The following is an 18,933-nucleotide window of genomic DNA, read 5'->3' as shown; positions in this document are numbered from 1 at the left end:
TGGGGAATGTGGGGCGTACATTGTGTTACTCTGCCCATTGGAGTGCGTGGGACCTGGCTCTAGAACCCATCAGTGAAAGTGAGGAACATGGTGTGTTAAATGAGGAGCCTTAGCTGGCTGTGGAGGGTTTGTCTGGGTGCGTGCTGCCCATAAGGGTATGTCTTCATTGCAGAGTTAACCCAGGCTCTTTCTGGGGTGTCTCTCCAACCCCTGACCCATCCACACACACTGGCTGAGTGTGATGCTGTTTTCAACCTGGGCTCTCTGGCCTGTCTGGGGCTATAGGCTAGAGCCTCTGTGAGGCTGGTAACCCGCCCGCTTGGCAGCAAGGACACAGGCTAAACTCTTCCAGTGCTGGTAGTCCTCCAGTGCCCGCCTACAACACCTTCTCCCCCGACCCCCCATGTGCCCAGAAGAACAGACGAGTTTTCCCACCGTTCTCACACGAGAGCAGCTCAGCACAAAGAACCGTGGGATAAGGCCCGAGGAGTCCTGGTTAGCCCAGTGACCTGAACTGGCTTTAACCTCGGAGCACGGCATGGTTTAGTATGGGGGGGTTGTGAGCGCAGGTATATTACAGCACTTGTTAGGGATCTCCTCCCAAATTTGAACAGTGAAACCACTTCAGCTCAGCTAACTCTCTGACTCGAATGAGCTGGACCATGAATTATTTGGGAGGTAACAGGATTTTGCACATCCCTGTGAACTGGGCCTCTTGCATGGCAGCACAATGCTTTACGCTTGGAGTGAGCGCATGGAGAGGGTGTGAAGTGAGCCCTAACTCAGCTGAACTGATTGTTCCTGAGGTGAAAGTCCCTGCTTTGCCTTCCCCTCCAGGCTCAGTATGGTGAGGGTGAAAACAAAGTCATTGCTCAGGCTTGTCTGACAGTGCAGCTTGCTGCGGGCCCAGGGACCTGCGTGGGTCAGCAGACTCGATCCCCGTTCCTGAGTCAGGCAGGAACACGGAGCCGCGGAGCTGAGGCTTGCGAAGTGGAATGGACGGGGACACTCGTCATACCCCAAGTAGCTCCCAAAGGGGGGCAGAGGCTATGTCTCCCCACTGGGAGATACAGATCGGCTTTGGTCACGTGAAGCTAAAGGGCTGGTTTTGGGGCTTCGAGCCGGTTTCAGTTTAGGGTTGGAAATTTCTTCTGACGAGGAAGTTTGCAATCAAACTCCCTTCCCCGCACCTAGAAACAGACCTTTCCAGCCAGCAGCCCCAGGGAACTGCGAGCACCAAGTCTATGGAGGAGGCTGTTTCTGATAAGAAGATGCACGTCTTGGTGCAGAGAGCCCAGAATTGCAAGGGAAGTCAGCAGGTGGCTCTAGCTTTGCTATGGTGCTTCTGAGGGTCGGGTCCCCTGCCAGCCCATGCAGCAGTCCCCTTAGGGTGTGTCTACATGCCAATTAACACTGCCCCCCCTCCCCCCGCAGCTGGGCCGTGTCAGCTGACTCAGGCTCACGGGGCTGTAAAACTGCTGTGTAGGCCTCTGAGCTGGGGCGGGAGGAAATGAAGTGAAATGAGGAAGTGAAAGCGGCATTTACTGCATTGTAGCTGGGTCCTCTCCATGGCTGGGTCATTGCGTGTATTTCCTTTCCTCTAAGGGCTGGATCCTCGGGACTCCTGCTGTGAGCGTCCGTGAGAACAGGCAGGGCTGGGCGGGAGGTGGGCTCTCGGGGGGCACACGTGGGAGCTGGATGAGGTGCATTCAGTCCATCCGTGTATTGAGTGATCTGAGAGGGTTATAGTAAGTGCAGGATCCCTGGGGCTCCTGGGCTGGATTTTCCCCTGAGGCCACTGGCCGCAAATGTAGGTCAGAGCAGCTATGGGACTGCAACTCCTCTGAATTGCACCGAGCACTCCTAGGCTGGAGCCAAGGATCAGGGCCCTTGGTCGTCCCCCCTGGTTTTAGCTTTCTCCCCAGACTCATCGCTCCGTGGGGTTGAGCGTTAGCACGTGGTTTCCCGAGAGGTGCCTGCTGAGTTTCACTCTGGCCTACAGCCTGGCGTGACCCTGGTGTGAGTGTTGCTGAGATCGCACCTGGTTACGCTCTGTTGCTGCTGCCAGGGGACCCCAGGAGGGAGAACAGATGGGGATGTAGAAGAGCTTTGGATGTGCATGGAGGGTAGGGAGGGGAATGAGGCCTGGCAAACCAGGATGAGTAAGGGAGAGAGACACGCACTCTCTGCAACAGACCTTATTCCCACTGTGATGTAAAATCCAGGAGGATTTTGCCATAAAAGATCAAAGAGGGGAATTTGCTTGATTCACTTCCAGCTGTACATGTGGTATGCTATAGCTGGCATGTTTTGGGTTCCAGAGCGAGATTTTAAAAGGCAGCGAAAGCTGGAAGATCTGACTCATCCCTTCTGCATTTTCTGTCTGTTTAGCAAACTCTAGGTCGGATGGTTGGAGCAGTTTTTCTTGCACAAGTCGCCCTATTGGCGTCAAAGGGACAACTTGCATGAGCAAGGGCTGTTCGGTTGAGCAAAGGATTCAGTGTAAGACCCTGACCCCCGTGATTATGGCCTAGAAAATTAGAAGGTAAAAATAAATCCTCTTTCCAAAAGCGTTTTGAAACCATTGGAAAGAACGCTGGGAAATCCCAGCTCTGCCAGGCAGATAGGACTGAAATACAAGGATTGCCTTGTTTTTATGGGATTTTTAATTGAAAACGGGAAAACTTCAGAGATATGTAAAAGGAAGGAAGGAAGCCCGTGAATAACCCCTGCTCCCCATTAAACAATTCTGGGTTATTGTGCCAAGCGTTTCTTATCACTGTGAGAACAGGAGCGTGAATAAGGACTCGTCCATAACATCGCATCAGCTGAAAAATATATCCCCAGGAGAGAACGTTGGAAACGAAACTTGCAAAAACATGCAAAAAGCCGATTGCAAATGGTTAAGTCCCATTAGTAAAAGTCAGTGGCTAGGAAGTGAAGGCAGTTAGTTTTGACAAACACCACTGTGCAAAAGGCTTGGGAGCACTATTAGAGCTAGTCGGACCTGTCATTAATTTCAGTAGGAGGTGGGCATACTTTGTTGTCATTTAGGTGCATGCGTGCTCTCTCCGTGCGCTCTCCCAGCTCTGTGCAAACAGTTGGTTCAGCAGACCTCGACAGCACTACCAGAAAGAACAACCACTGGCATAGTTCAGTGACAAAGGCACTCGGCCAGGTTTATTGCCCTGGCTCCATGGCTACAGGTATGCTAAAACACGAGTACGCTGTGGCAAGGACTCAGCCCAGTCTGCAGCAGGACTTTCTGATGCCCCCTTGGCCACACAAAGGGTTAAGGTGAGGTACCCCAGTCTTTACAGACTGAGACAAACATCTTCCATGCCACCTCACATGTTCCAGGACACCTGCTTGTTGCCTCCCTTTGTATTATGCTCCAAGTGTCTTGGGCAAAACATCCTCTTATCTGGTGTTAGCTCAGGATGACCCTGAGCTAATCTTCTGGAGTGTGTTCTCACGTACACCCAGTATCTGTTGCTTCTTAGAAGTACCTGTGTTTTAGCCACGCTGGCAATACTTTTGCCAAGGGCGCATATCAGACGGCGCGCTTGTAAACATCTGCTTTAATCCATGGCCTGATTTTGGTTCATGGCCTCTGGTTCAGGCCTTGAATCTTGCACCAAGCCCAGTGCTCCAGGCTCTCTCTCTCCTACATACTTTATAATACTTCTAGGATAATTAAAGAGTAGCTATACTGTAGTTACAGCCCAGTTCTAATTACTGATAGCTGTCATTACCATTAATTCATATAACCAAAAGGTGTCCTTCATGTCTGCTTTACTCAGCTTTGCCCAATTGGTCTCCTGCCGAATTCCTGTCTGTCTTTTAGAATCCTGGTACATTAACTCCATGGTAACCACCCTGTAATTATTGGGAGTGAGGAAACTCCACATTTCCACCTCAGATATTTAACTTTAAGAGAAGCAGTCGGATGCTGAGAAGCATTATGAAAATCTGAATGGAAACTAGGAATTCCTCAGAAACCTGCAACATGTTTCATTTCAGACTTCTCAAGCTCTTCCCTCTGGAGATACCAGGCACAGTGCTAGAATTGGTGGTAATTAGTCTTATCAAAAGTTAGAACAGTTCTGTAACTACACGCTAGTTAATGATGTTGTAATATGATGTATATCTAATGAGAGTAATACTCCTACAATCATTTCTTGCTTGTATAATCGTAAAGGGGATCCAAGTGTGGATGAAATCTTGATATCCATCATCAAAATGTCCTTTTGAGCATTGCTCGTTTTTATTTTACATTCTGCCTCCTAGTCTGATGGGAGCGGAAACTGAATGAGCCCTTGTTTACTGAATGGATTCAATGTGTGGAACGTATATTGGGGTGTGGCGGGAATAAGGGATAATAGTGATAAATAATACAGAGAGGTTGGAAAAGGGGCGATCTGTGGATTTGGGCAGCTTGGAAGATGAGCCAGCGCTCCGGAAGATGTAAAGTGAACCAAGTTCTAACAACTCACTGGTTTGTTTCACTGTTTGCCAGACTCTGGGAAAGGGCAACAGGGGATAGATCACGTGCTAATTGCCCTGTTCTGTTCATTCCCTCTGGGGCACTTGGCACTGGCCACTGTCAGAAGACAGGATACGGGGCTGGATGGACCATTGGTCTGACCCAGTAAGGCCGCTCTTATGTGCTTATGTTCCTTACTGTACCCTTTAGCTTTGGAACCCATTGGCCCTTCTGCAGTAGTCTAGGCTCTGAATATGAATAATTCACAACATGTTAGGTCTGATTTATTAGCCCACTACACAATCGTCTACTTACAAAGGGCCAAGCTGATGGCAAAGCGTCCATTCACTTTAAAGGGTCAGGATTTGACCCATAACAAGCGCTTGTGTTTCAATGCTGCAGCAGCCTCTGGACCGAGAGACCATTTTCCCTACCTCCGGTGCGCGTCTCTGGGCAGGTGATTGATCATGGCAGTAGCAGTGCTGGGCCTGCAATAGGGCTTGTTGGCAGCTGCCGCCCCGGGAGTCCGTCTGAGAGCAGAACGCACCAGCAGTGCGATGGGAAGATTCCTTTCCCCAGCTCTCCTACTGACCAGCAAGGGCTATAGCTTCCCACCCCATCCTTGGAGTGGGCAGCAGGGGCCCTGTAAGTAGGAAAATATACCCCTCCCACTCAAATACCCTGCGGTGGACAGGGACACGGCGCCTCCAAATCGCTGCCTTAGACACAGATTGTCCATTGGCAAAAAATGTGTAGGTGGGCGGCTCTGCCCCGCTGCAGAGGGGCTGCTGGGCTCCTCCCCTCGCCGGCAGAGGTGGCTTAAAGAATTGCTGCCCCCTGGTTACTTCAAGTGAGGCACTTAAGTTTGGGCGCCCTCCCCAAACTCCTTAGGAGAGCCCTGGTCTCAGTGGCCTGTCTCTGTGTCCTGCACGCCAAGGAACAGTGTGTCCCCGGCGTCAGCGTGTAGGATCGTGCCGAGGAGGAAGTGGGCTGGGAAAGGGGACACCCAGACTCTGAGTCTGCTGTGGTACCCAGAGGATCCCACAACATGTTGTGTACATACTTTTCCTTTCCTCTTGGATTCTGGAAGCACTGCCCGGTATTCTGGCCTCTGTCCCACTGGGTAAGCCGCCCTTTCAGATAAGGGCACTGCCGACATTCCTTTGTGATCAGCAAAGGCCAACACAAAGCATAAGCAATGCCTTCATCCTAGTGTTTTAGCTAGAAGCCAGTCAGCCTTAGATTGTCTGTCCCCGCTGGAGCGCACCAGACCCCTCAGTCCAGATCCTTTCCCAGCAGGGGTCTCTCAAATCCCTTCCCTGTCGACCCCAGCATGGACCTGGGCAGGTTGAGCGGTTTCATTGGCAGGGAGAGGGCCGGAATTCTGGGCCCTTCCAAACTAGCGCTAAAATATTTGTATGAGATTTAAACTTCCCTGGCCTGACTTAAGGGCAAGTAGGGGACTAAAAACTCCCAGGATGGCCAGAGACTGAGGTCCATCTATAAAAGCCCAGGGCCGAGACCGCAGCTGGTGCGTCTCAGCAGAGCCTGTTGACTGCAGTGTACTACGTCACGTCACCCCAGCTGAGCATCTAAGCCACGGTGTTCCTCTTTGGGAGTGAGGGTACTGGCAGACAGAGGTGGACCCGATCTAAAAGTCCCGCCTGGAGATTACCATCAAAGTTCCCCTGCCTTTAGGAACAGGTGCTGCACAGGACTCGGGGGGCTTTGGTCCTGTGCCCACAGAACAGGCAGAGGGGTGGGCTAGCCAGCTCTTGTCATTGTAGGACGTGTCTTGCTCTTTGTGCCTAGGAAATGCAAAAGAAGGGAGCTCTTCAAGTGGCTCTTTAAACTGCCAGGGCAGCCACCTCTGCTGCATGTTTAGGAGGGAGCAGTGTGAGCCTCACGCAGCACAACCCCAGTGGCCACAGCAGCTGGCAGCACCAGCAGGTCCTGGGGGGAGGGGGGGTGTTAGGTCCATCCTGCGACATTCCCCAGAACGCACAGTCCCCTTGCAGCGGTCCAGGATGCTCCTTTCTGCACAAGGCTCACGTTCCCGTTGGTAAGAAGTGAGGTTTTGGGTGAGGCACAGTTATCCGGATGGGGGTCACATCTGGACCCCGGGGGGTTCCGCTGCTGTTATCACACTTGGATGACGTGAGCAATCTTTAAAAACAAACCAAAGGATGAAAGGCTATTCTCATGGGTTCTTCCTCTTTCTGCCTCTCCATTTCTCAAATGGGGCAACAGCTGCTACTGTGGGCTACAGAAGTGGGTCTTCCTCCTTGGTTTCACACTCTTACATTCTCTGCTTCTTAGTTAAAGTATTTGGGTGAAATCCTGACCCTACTGAAGTCAGCAGGAGTTCTACATAGGTTTTTATACCGCGCTCATCATGATAGTATCTGGGTGCCTGGCTTCACTGGGACCAGGGTGTCACCTTTCTCCTCCCCTGTTTCCTGGGCTGCATGTGCAGAAATGCAGCCTACGGCAAATTTGAAGTGGTTAGGGCAAAAATGGGTTATTCATGTTCATGGGGGAAAAAATAACTTTTTAAAAATAAAAGAACATAAGAACGGCCATACTGGACCAGACGAAAGGTCCATCTAGCCCAGTGTCCTGTCTTCCGACAGTGGCCAGTGCCAGGTGCCCCAGAGGGAATGAACAGAACAGGTGATCATCAAGTGACCCATCCCCTGTCACCCATTCCCAGCTTCTGACAAACAGAGGTTAGGGACACTGTTCCTGCCCATCCTGGCTAATAGCCATTGATGGACCTATCCTCCATGAATGTATCTAGTTCTTTTTTTAACCCTGTTATGGTTTTGGCCTGCACAACATCCTCTGGCAAGGAGTTTCACAGGTTGACTGTGCATTGTGTGACGAAATACTTCCTTTCATTTGTTTTAAACCTCCTGCCTATTAATTTCATTTGGTGACCCCTAGTTCTTTTGTTATGAGAAGTGGTAAACAACACTTCCTTATCTACTTTCTCTACACCAGTCGTGATTTTATAGATCTCAATCATATCTCCCCTTAGCCGTCTCTTTTCCAAGATGAAGAGTCCCAGTCTTATTAATCTCTCCTCATACGAAAGCTGCTCTGTTGCCCCTTTCTGAACCTTTTCCAATTCCAATACATCTTTTTTTGAGATGCGGTTACCACATCTGCACACAGTATTCAAGGTGTGAGCGTACCGTGGATTTATAGAGAGGCAACATGATATTTTCTGTTCTATTATCTATCCCTTTCTTAATTATTCCAAGCATTCTGTTCACTTTTTCGACTGCCGCTGCACATTGAGTGGATGTTTTCAGAGAACTATCCACAATGACTCCAAGATCTTTCTTGAGTGGTAACAACTAATTTAGACTCCATCATTTTATATGTATAGTTGGGATTATGCTTTCCAATGTGCTATGTTGCAGTTATCAACCTTGAATTTAATCTGCCATTTTGTTGCCCAGTCACCCAGTTTTGAGAGATCCTTTTGTAGCTCTTTGCAGTTTGCCTGGGTTTTAACTATCTTTAGTAATTTTATATCATCTGCAAATTTTGCCATCTCACTATTTACCCCTTTTCCCAGATCATTTATGAACATGTTGAATAGGAATGGTCCCAGAACAGACCCCTGGGGGACACCACTGTTTACCTCTCTCCATTCTGAAAACTTACCATTTATACCTACCCTTTGTTTCCTATCTTTCAACCAGTTACCAATCCATGAGAGCACCTTCCCTCTTATCCCATGGCAGCTTACTTTGCGTAAGAGCCTTTGGTGAGGGACCTTGTCAAAGGCTTTCTGAAAATCTAAGTACACTATATCCACTGGATCCCCTTGGTCCACATGCTTGTTGACCCCCTCAAAGAATTCTAGTAGGTTGGTGAGACATGATTTCCTTTTGCAAAAACCATGTTGACTTCTTCCACCAACAAATTACGTTCATCTATTTGTCTGACAATTTTCTTCTTTACTGTGGTTTCAACCAGTTTGCCTGGTACTGAAGTCAGGATTACAGGCCTGTAATTGCCAGGATCACCTCTGGAGCCCTTTTTTAAAAATTGGCGTCACATTCCTGCTTCTGATGTACTTAAAAAAATGTTTGCTGTTACTTTTTGAGTCTTTGGCTAACTGTTCCTCAAATTCTTTTTTGGCCTTCCAAATTGTATTTTTACACTTCATTTGCCAGTGTTTATGCTCCTTTCTATTTTCCTCACTAGGGTTTAACTTCCACTTTTTTGCCTCTCACTGCTTCTTTTACTTTGTTGTTTAGCCACGGTGGCTCTTTTTTGGTTCTCTTACTATGTTTTTTAATTTGGGGTATTTAAGTTGAGCCTTTATTATGGAGTCTTTAAAAAGTTTCCACGCAGCTTGCAGAGATTTCACTTTTGGCGCCGTACCCTTTAATTTCTGTTTGTTTAACCTCCTCATTTCTGTGTAGTTCCCCTTTCTGAAATTAAATGCTACCGTGTTGTGCCGCTGTGGTGGTTTTCCTGCCACAGGGATATTAAATTTAATTATATTGTGGTCACTATTACCAAGCGGTCCAGCTATATTCACCTCTTGGACCAGATCCTGTGCTCCACTTAGGACTAAATCAAGAATTGCCTCTCCTCTTGTGGGTTCCAGGACCAGCTGCTCCAAGAAGCAGTCATTTAAGGTCTCAAGAAACTTTATCTCTGCATCTCTTCCTGAGGTGACATGTACGCAGTCAATATGGGGATAATAGAAATTCCCCATTATTATTATTAATTTTTTAATTTTAATAGCCTCTCTAATCTCCCTGAGCATTTCACAGAAACTGCAAACTCTCCCCTTAAATTCTCTTCCTCATGTGTGAAGGAGTGTTGATGATCAGGCATGGTTCATAGCTAGCTGAACACCTGGGAATTAGTATCTTTGTGTGGCGAATGAAATTAAATGAGCTTGAAAGAAATGCAGGGTGGTGAAAGGACTTCCCTTTGTCCTGCTAACATTCACCACCGCCTGGCCATTGTCCTGTTATAGTGTACTCTATGTATCGTATGACTTTTAAAAAACTAACTTTGTGTTTGTGGATAATCTTAGCACTATACCCAGATGTACAGACACTCTTTTCCAATCTATGTATTATATAATTTTTTTTTAACATTAGCTTTAATAAAATCTTTAAATCTGTTTATTTTATCCGACTGCAGGTCTTAGCGAAACTGCAGTGTTCAGCTGTGAAGCTCACAATAGGAAAGGACTAACTGCATCGAATGAAGTGAAAATCAATATAAAAGGTAAGTGATGAACATGAAATCTGTCTCACTACTTCTGCCAAGGTCTCTGCCTAGTAGACTGTGTGTGGCTCCTACCTGAGCCCGCATGGCAGTGAGACCATGGAATGAGGTTATTGCTAAAGCTGGTCGGGAATTTTTGGACAACAAATTTTGCAGTAGAAGATGCCGATTCATCAAAACCAAGACTGTACGCGGAAAGGGTCAGTTTCAATCTGTTTTGGAAAAACCTTGAAAAACAAAGTTTCAGAATCATCCAATGTCCCATTTTGACATTTTACAAAACAAAGTGTGGTTGTTCAGGTCAAAATGACACTATGTCTTAAAATTTAAAATTAGATTTTTCGTTTTTAAAAAAAAAACTCTGCAAACAAAAAAATGTCAGCGTAGAAAGAATCCTTTAGAAATGATCTTAGTGTTTCACTTGACCCAATCTGATATTTTTGCATTTTTGGGTGGTGAACAGTTTCAAGACTTCAAGTTTTCATCCCAATTCGGGGTCGGAAAATATTTTCAAAAATCTCAGAAAATTCTTGCCGGACAGGAGAACTGTTTCCTGCCCAGCTCTAGTTATTGCACTGGAAGCTATGCTCCAAAGCCTGGTCTCAGAGCTCACCCAGGCCACGCAGAGATTCCTGCAGCTTGTATTGTTGGGGAGAGCAGGTATTGCCCCTAGCCCAGAGGACAAGACGCACCAAACCCACAGGTGCTCTAAGATTCTTGGAGAAGCCCCAGAGATCCTAAGGGACTGGAGAGTTGGATGGAGGCACAGCATTTCTGTGCTTTGGTCTGTCTCTCTCCCCTCCACAGCAGAGCAGGCTGCCTTCCGCTCCCTTGCTGGCCACTGCAACAACAAAACCCCCTGAGGAGTATGGCCACAAGGCGGATGCCAGTTCAGCCCGAGGGTCCCCTGCCAGGATTCTGCTAGCTGGAAAGCTGGGCGTCAGCAGGGCTGTGACTGAGGGAGGAAGCACCCGAGAGTTCGCGTGAAAGCAGAGCTGTGAAACTGAGGGGAGTTTCAGAAAGGCTGTGCCATTCCCTCCCTTCCTTCCTTCATGGTCCGAGCCAGCCTCAGTGTTTCCATGGGAAGTGCCGGGAATTCCAGGAATTCCCGAGCGGGAGTCGCCCGGCGGCCAAGGGCGTGTTTTCCCTGAGCCCACGCGCTCCCAGCCGAGGCAGAGCGCTGCTTTCAGCTCACGGGCGCAGAGTGGGTGCAGACAGCTCCAGGAAAGGTGAAGACGGTCTGTTGCGTTCTGGTTTCCACATGGAGTTTGTGTCCGGTGCTCCTGAACGAGTCCCCGCTCCCACCCCCAGCCTCTCTCGGTTTCTCTCGTCCCCGCCGGCGTGTTTAGAGTAGCCGCCCTGATCCGACCCACAAGGCTGTGAACAGCCACAGTCACTCCCTTAGGGCTTTGCCAGCAGCCTGGCTGAGCTCTTGGTGCTGCTGGCCCCACACACACACGATCGGGCTCGGCTGCCTAGCCGTGTACCTCAAAGAAGAGTGCCCGGGTGGCCTGTATTTTTAACAGTCTGCCCCATACATTAGGGCTGTAAAGGGGGCACCTGACTAACTCACCCATTTGGTGTTCGGCTCCCTGTGCTCCTCCATCCCAGCGAGGGATGGTGCTGAAGGCTCTGGGAAGTCATTTCCCCCAGTCCCAGCACCTCAGGGTGCCACATCCAGGGCCCAGATGGCAGCAACACCCAGGCTGGGGGGAACAGGGCTCAGCAGCAGCAGCTGTCCCGGAGGCCAGGGAAGGGGAGAGTGCAGGGATCAGGTATCCCGCATGGAGAGTCAGAGACCTCGTTTCTTCCTTTGGGTAACCTGGCCCCTCAAGGGACATTTAAAGAATGAGCAGGTGCTGGTCCCAGTCCGCTGCTCACCGTAGGCACAGGGGAGGCACCTGGAGACAGCAATAAACTGATGCTATGTATTGTTACATAAACATAATGGTGAGTCCTGAGCTTTGCCTCTGACCTGTCCTGTAGCATCTCCTGGGCAGCTGGGATGGGCTCAGGGAGGCAGTCCGCGGTCTAGCTGCATCGCCCTCCAAGCTCCCTCAGCAGGCAGCTTTCTCCTGGCCTTCACACACAGCACTGTGTCCCCCTTCTCTGAGAGAGCCTTCCGTTAACCCCTTTGGCACCCCTGCCCCCTCTCCCCTGCCCCGTAAGACCATCCTGTCACCCACTTCTGAGCGCCGGGCTCGTGAAAGGAGACACAGTTCTGACCCTCACAGAGGGTACGTCTGCCCAGCGCACGGCAGCCAGACTCCTGACTTGGGCTCACAGGGCTGCGGCCACTGCTCTGCTGATAGCTGTCTGCCCGGGGTTCTGACTGGCGCTCGGCTCAACCCAGCTGGGTTCCTGCCGTTCAGAGTGGGCAGTGGCCAGGGGCAGGTGATCCTTGGCCAGGGAGAGCAGCTCTCTGGGGCGAAGGGACAGAGCATGGCGTGTGAAATCAGTGCCGCCCATTGGAGACTCTCGTGCTGAGCACACGCTGCTCCTCACGGCCCGGCGGGGTCCGAGCGCACCCGAGCTCACGACCGTGCTGCGGAGAGGAGCGTGGCCCTAGGACTAGTCTGCATGGGACGGCCACGCACAGCACGGGGTGGTTTCTAACGCACGCTCACCTGCAGCACAGCAGTTACTCCGTGGAGAGGCTGCTGGTGCACACTGGAAGTTCCCGATCTGCAGGTTCGAATGGCACGAGCCTTCCAGGCAAGCTCCCAGCCCCGGGGGGCAGCCCCGGGGACCCCCACGTGCCATTGCTCCCTACCTCTCTATGTCAGGCCACTGCTTGAATATGCCTTCCACGGTGGTGCTGCTTCCCCTGGCCCCAGACAGCAGCCCTGGGACGGACCAGCTTATTTCTCTTGGGGAGGCTTCGCCCCCTCCACAGCACTGAGTTCAGTGTTCAGGTGTTTCTCCTCCAGAGCTTGCACATGCGTGTTTTTGCACCGCAGCCGGCTGGCAGCCTGCATTGTGTTCACACACATTAGTGCTGACCAGGCCTGGCTTTCTCATGTAGGAACTCCAGCCGCACCGACTGACGTGCATGTCCTGAATAGAACAGCGCACAGCCTGGTGGTGTCCTGGGTGCCAGGCTTCGACGGCTATTCGCCTCTGCACGGCTGCCGCCTCCAGGTAAGCCTTGGCGTTGTGGTTCGAGCCGCTTGTGTTTGCTGCGGCATGGTGCTTGCAGGGAGGCTGCAGGCAGCTAGTCAGCCATGCTGGGCCTGTCTCTCCTCGCGCATGCACCAGCAGAAGCTGGGGGAGCCCCATTGACGCTCGGGTAAATCACTTGGTCCACGCTGGTGGAAGAGAGAGGATATTCGGGCCGTCTCTGTATTCGAGAAATAAGAACACAGGCTGCTGTTCCCTCTGCGGGTGGGGAGGCACTGCCGGACCAGCCAAAAGATATTGGTTGTGTCTGTGCGGAGCAGCTTGCAGGCCGTGTGCTTTCAGCACGTTGCTGGTCTCTTGCTGGGCTGGTGGTCTGGGGTCTCAGAAGGGTCAAGACCCTCATGGGGTTAGGATGTCAAAGCCATGAGGTCCCTTCTGGCCAGACATCTGCAGGCTGGCAACAGGCAGTGCCAGCTTCCCCGTGGGTGCTGGGGTTGGGGGCATCTCGGATTTGAATCCTGGAGGAAGTAGAAGAAACCGCTTTTAAGATGCCTTCAGGGTGCTTGATTAGCTCTCCCCTGGTCCCAGCACCCAGCTCAGCTGTTTGGCTGGGACGCTGGGCAGAGGAAGGGTGTTGGCACCAGTAACCACTTTCACAGCGCCCCCAGGGAGACTCAAAGATACAGGACACCTCTCCACGCTCAGCATTCTGCTGGCCATCAGAAGGAAGTTGGCTTCCTGATAAATGATTGAGCAAGTGCAGATATTCGTTTCTTTATCGGTGCTTTGGGGCCAGTCCTGCAGGCAGCTCTCCCGTAGCTCTAACCTGGGAAGGCAGGGGGTGCTCCAAGGCCCAGGGCCTTTTTCTGCTCTTCGGTGATTTCGTGACTGTTTATAACGGGTTCGTTTTTACCGTAATCGGCATAATAGCTAGTTTTGCTGAATACGGACCAGCTGAGGGTAACTGAACACCACTCTGTGCCATGGCTCATTCAGAACAGCAGTACTTTCCAGCCCCGTCGTTATTAACCTGTTATTTAGTCTGCAGACGAGAAGAACGAGGGGGGATTTGATAGCTGCTCTCAACAACCTGAAAGGGGGTTCCAAAGAGGATGGCTCTAGACTGTTCTCAGTGGTAGCAGATGACAGAACAAGGAGCAATGGTCTCAAGTTGCAGTGGGGGAGGTTTAGATTGGATATTAGGAAAAACTTTTTCACTATGAGGGTGAAACTGGAATGCGTTACCTAGGGAGGTGGTAGAATCTCCTTCCTTAGAGGTTTTTAAGGTCAGGCTTGACAAAGCCCTGGCTGGGATGATTTAACTGGGAATTGGTCCTGCTTCGAGCAGGGGGTTGGACTAGATGACCTTCTGGGGTCCCTTCCAACCCTGATATTCTATGATTCTATGAACCCTTTCAGTCGGGTGCGTACATCTTAGGGCGCTCCTTTCAAAGGTTGCATCTGGTTTCAGGGAAAATGTCCTTTGGCTTAAAAGTATTGTGGTGGCAGAAATCTGCATCTTAAAAGTCGCCCGGCACAGCTGAGGGAGTACGCTAGGGTCTGGATGGCAGCAGGAGGAATGCCTGGGGCCTGGATGGAATCCGAGAGGGGTCAGGCCACATCTTTAGCGTTCCATGGCACCCCCATGAGTCACGGCTCTGATAGCACCTGGCCTGTGAATGAAGTAAAATCTTGGACAATTTACATAATAAAAATAGTGAGTGAGACCTGGCTTCCTTCCGTTTGCCCTCAGTCACATCCACTGTGTCTGCATCTGAATGACTCCTCCTCTGACACTTCCATAACCCTCGATGGATTGCATCCGCAGAGACCTTTCACTTTCACCATCCCTCATCCAATCTAATGTGAGCGTGGCCTTTAACGTTCCATTCTTACTCAAGCTCAGGAAGTAGGGTGGAGGGACAAAGAATTTCCTGTGACTTAATGTACATGACCCGTCACTAGGAAATAGCCTTTTAAATCCGAAAACACGATGTGATTCCTGGCAAGAACAACTGCAGTGACTCAGCCAGCAGTTCAGCCTGGCTCCGGTGATGCCGCCTTGCCAAAGGTAGTTAGTTTTGACCCTGTAAGTGATGATAGCGAGTGCTCTCCTGGCCCCAGCTAGCAGGAACCGAGCCCTGTGTTCCAGTTCTGAATGATCCGTGTCTGACTGCCCCTCTCTGGAAAGGTTTCAGAGTAACAGCCGTGTTAGTCTGTATTCGCAAAAAGAAAAGGAGGACTTGTGGCACCTTAGAGACTAACCAATTTATTTGAGCATGAGCTTTCGTAAGCTACAGCTCACTGTCGCTCACGAAAGCTTATGCTCAAATAAATTGGTTAGTCTCTAAGGTGCCACAAGTCCTCCTTTCCTCTCTGGAAAGAATCTACAAGGCTCAGAGGGATTTAGAATTCGTAATTGTGACCAATCCACCTGCATTTTAGGAATCCATTTGCATGTCCGGTCGCTGATCGTACGTTCTAGATATACGTATCTCAGCCTTATTCGGAGTAACATTGCTAAGGTTTTGCTTAGGATTTTGTGAACCAAATTCTACCCCTAGGCATGCACAGCCACCTCCTGCTGAGGTCAGGAGGTGTTAGGGACTTGTATCAAAGGCAGCACTGGGCCCTCTGTATTTAGCACGTGTTCACCGCTCAACAAGACGATGTAAATCACATCACTCAACCCCCTTTTAGCGATCAGTCCCTGGAAAGTGCCATGCATCGCCTTGACCAGTACTGATGGGGGGCCCCCGGTGAGCCGTCTGCAGGAAGCTAATAATAGAATATCAGTGTTGGAAGGGACCTTAGGAGGTCATCTAGTCCAACCCCCTTGCTCAAAGCAGGACCAATCCCCAATTTTTGCTATCCCTCCTCCCATGGTAACATCACTGCAGGGAGAGCACTCTGAGGGAAGATGCTGTGGGATGCAGGGTTTCCCCAAGAATATTCAGAGAATTGGGTGTCTGTCAGTGTCTGGATGCAGGGTGTCTCAGGGGATGTTCTTTCCTCCCCCTGCCATCTACTTAAAAAAGATCTGACTTGTGGTCATGCAGGTGCTTTTCAAAGATCATGTTTCTCTCTGTCACCTCCTCCCTTGACTCTTACTGTGATCTAACAGTAACGGGGCTGACTTCCGGAGGTGCTGATTGGACAAAGCCAGCAAGGGCTCAGGGCATGCAGCACCCCTGGGAATCGGGTCCATCACCGCCGGTGTTTTCTTTTGCCCCTTTGACTCTTCATAGCACATTTGACCACGTAGGGCTGAGACAAGGGGATACAGCAGCTGGAAACATACTACGATATCATGACAATACATGAGCCAGTATCAGCAGCAGATGGTTTTGGTCACTGTTCTAAACATTCTTGCCAAAGCGTCTAGCAGCATCTGATGATCTTCTGACCCTGCATTTCTGTCTGGTTTGGGAATCTGACATGAATTGTCCTCATCTCTGCTTATGAATGTTGCCCCCTGGCCACATAGTGAGCCAGTGTCAATGCTGACTCCGGGGCCCTTGTCTCCTGGTCCTGTGTACTAAGCACTAGACATGGTGGCCTTCTCTTTGTTGAATGCAGACCGGTGCTACTGGCTGTCCTGCAACAACCTATGTGGAGCACAAGGCCTCAAACTCAAGCTGAGTTGGGAACTTCCTATGCAGGTTCACTCTAAAATAGAGTGGGGAAGAGAAGAAATTGCATGCTTGCCTGAAGCTAGGAAATAGTCTCCTGGGGGAGCCATTCAAGACGAGGTCGTTCTAGTGATGATAGAACTCCAGTACTGTTGGCAAGGTTGGTGGATAGCTTGAGTTTTCTGCTGGTTAATTGCTGGTTAGATTACTTCTTCTGGTTCCTCTCATTCTTACACCCTTCAGAGGTCCTCCCACAACTCCAGCCCGTGCTGCATACGGGGTGAGAGTTTTGTTCTGTACTAGGATCTCGCTCTGCTGAATGTGTAAAGGAGGAAAGGTGGAGCGCGCATGGAGGGCTGCATAACATCCATCCCTCTTCCAGGTGTGGTTGACTGCGTTGCTGGCTTTCCATACAGCAGCGCCAGGCCCGGGGGTGGTTTTGGTGAAATCCATGCCCACGCTTTCAGACCGGACGTGTCTAAACTCTTCTTCCGTTTAAAAAGCTGCAGTCCCGGGCATGGGAATTCTGAAGCAAAGCGTGATGCATAGTGTGCTGAAGTGCTGGTTTTTAATCTCGGGGCACTAACTAGAAGATTTGGGGTACTCTGTGTGTGCAGTCTGCTCTGTATGTCAAAATTCTGGAAGACTTTTCACATTTTTAACTCTGATACTTTTCACTGGGCGGTTTCCCATCTCGTAAAAGGCAGAGCATTTTAATTCAGCTAAGGGGATAACTCACTAGCAGATTCCAGAGTGTTAATTGGCTTCATGCTTTGTTCTTCTTCAGCAGCAGCAGCATGGGGCAGCTGTTAGGAGTGCACAGTGAGAGGTGACATTTCATACGGTGTGAGGTTTGGGTTTGTTGCAAGAGTCCATCATAGACCTCACGAAGGAGCGTTCAGCCGGAGGTGGGACCCCGAAAGTCCAAGTCAGAATAGAGCTGAGTCAAATCCTTGTAGGGTCAAGATAAGATCCTGATCTTTCTGTGACTCCCATCTAATCTCACTGCATCTAGTTCTTGTTATGACTGGCTGCTTCGTCCCTTGTCATGCCTTTCACCTGACAATGTATTTTGGTTCTGAGTAATTCAGTGCAAGGAAAACGACGTGTTAAATACATTGACCTGCCACCTTCCATGGTCTTTTTCCCTCATGCTGCAGAATCCTCCTTGTTTAGGGTCTGTGTGGTTTTGGGAGATTTGTCAGTAACAAAGAAGTTTCTCGGAATAGAGCCTTGCTGAGCTTTTAGAGTGGGAATTCAGGACCAGGAGCGACGACTTCCAAGTCCTTGCATCTGCGTTACGCTTTGTGTTTATTCCTCCGTTGACATCAGGGCGCACGCAGCAGAGCAGCTGGGCATTTTACCATAGATATTTTGTGTCCTCCTCTAAAATGAGAACATGGGCAACCCCATGCTCTGGGAGTCCCTCGCCACTGTCTGCCAGAAGCTGGGAATGGGTGTCGGGATGGATCACTTGATGATGGCCTGTTCTGTTCATTCCCTCTGGGTCACCTGGCATTGGTCGCTGTTGGAAGACAGGACACTGGGCTGGATGGACCATTGGTCTGACCCAGCGTGGCCATTCTTATGGTAGGCTGTGTTTATTAGAAGTTTTAGCCTTGCTGCCTACCATGAAACTTTCCCCCCAGTCTTCTCCCCGTAAGAGTTAAGAGAGCGTGGAGGGAAGAGCAGAGGAAGGACAGAATTCTGGATCCTGTTTACAGACTTCAAATTCTTCACGTGCCTCTGGCATGGCAGATTCTTACTGACTCATCCGTGTCCCTGTTTGATTTCCGATGAAGGTCAGGGAAGCAGCTCCACTGAGCAACGGCTCATTTCTGATCTGGAACACCTCCGTGCCGCCTCACCTGTACCGAGTCCAGCAGCTGCAGCCCATGACAGAGTATAGCATCCGTGTTTCCTGCGGGAATGAAGTCGGCTGGTCTTCGTTCAGCCCCTGGATTCTGGCCAGCACAACTGAGGGAGGTAGGACGAGACGGTCCTTTGGGGGCCTGTCTGTGCTTTGGGGGCTCTCTGCTGCACTCTGGTGAGGGGTTCAGTTTGCCGAGAGGGCACTGACCGCTCCATGCCGAGGCCCAAGGGATGGGTCACCAGGAGCTCCTTCACCAGCACTGCGTGGTCGCTGGCAGTGGGAAGTGCAGGCCGGCGGGTGCATGGGCCAGCTGGCCCTCACTGCCGTATTTCCTCCGCTCTGGGGGAGGCGGCTCCCCCGTCGCTTCCATTGCCCTCAGCGTCCAGCCAGGCCTGGGGCGGCTGGGGGGAGCTGGGGGCCATGGTTGGGAGGAGTATTTGGGCTCCATTCGGTGCAGTGACTTGCACGCTTCCACACTGGTCTGTTAGCGTGTGACACCCCTGCCCCCCCCCCAACACCCGCGCTCCGCTCCCTGACTGCAGCAGGCACAGGGCTGG

General features: G+C 50.6%; 1 protein-coding gene across 1 annotated transcript in view; it reads left to right on the top strand.

Annotated features, from left to right (window-relative positions):
* Positions 1-18,933, top strand: part of MERTK (MER proto-oncogene, tyrosine kinase) — a 64,303-nt gene that overhangs the window by 15,619 nt on the left and 29,751 nt on the right. Inside the window, exons 5-7 of the mRNA XM_073339908.1 lie at positions 9,665-9,751; positions 12,777-12,892; positions 18,306-18,489. Of these exons, the coding sequence (XP_073196009.1) occupies positions 9,665-9,751; positions 12,777-12,892; positions 18,306-18,489 (387 nt within the window). The remainder of the gene's footprint in view (positions 1-9,664; positions 9,752-12,776; positions 12,893-18,305; positions 18,490-18,933) is intronic.

This window comes from Lepidochelys kempii, chromosome 3, assembly GCF_965140285.1.
Source record: "Lepidochelys kempii isolate rLepKem1 chromosome 3, rLepKem1.hap1, whole genome shotgun sequence".
NCBI classification, from domain to species: domain Eukaryota; kingdom Metazoa; phylum Chordata; order Testudines; family Cheloniidae; genus Lepidochelys; species Lepidochelys kempii.
This window is presented reverse-complemented; position numbering and strand designations above follow the sequence as displayed.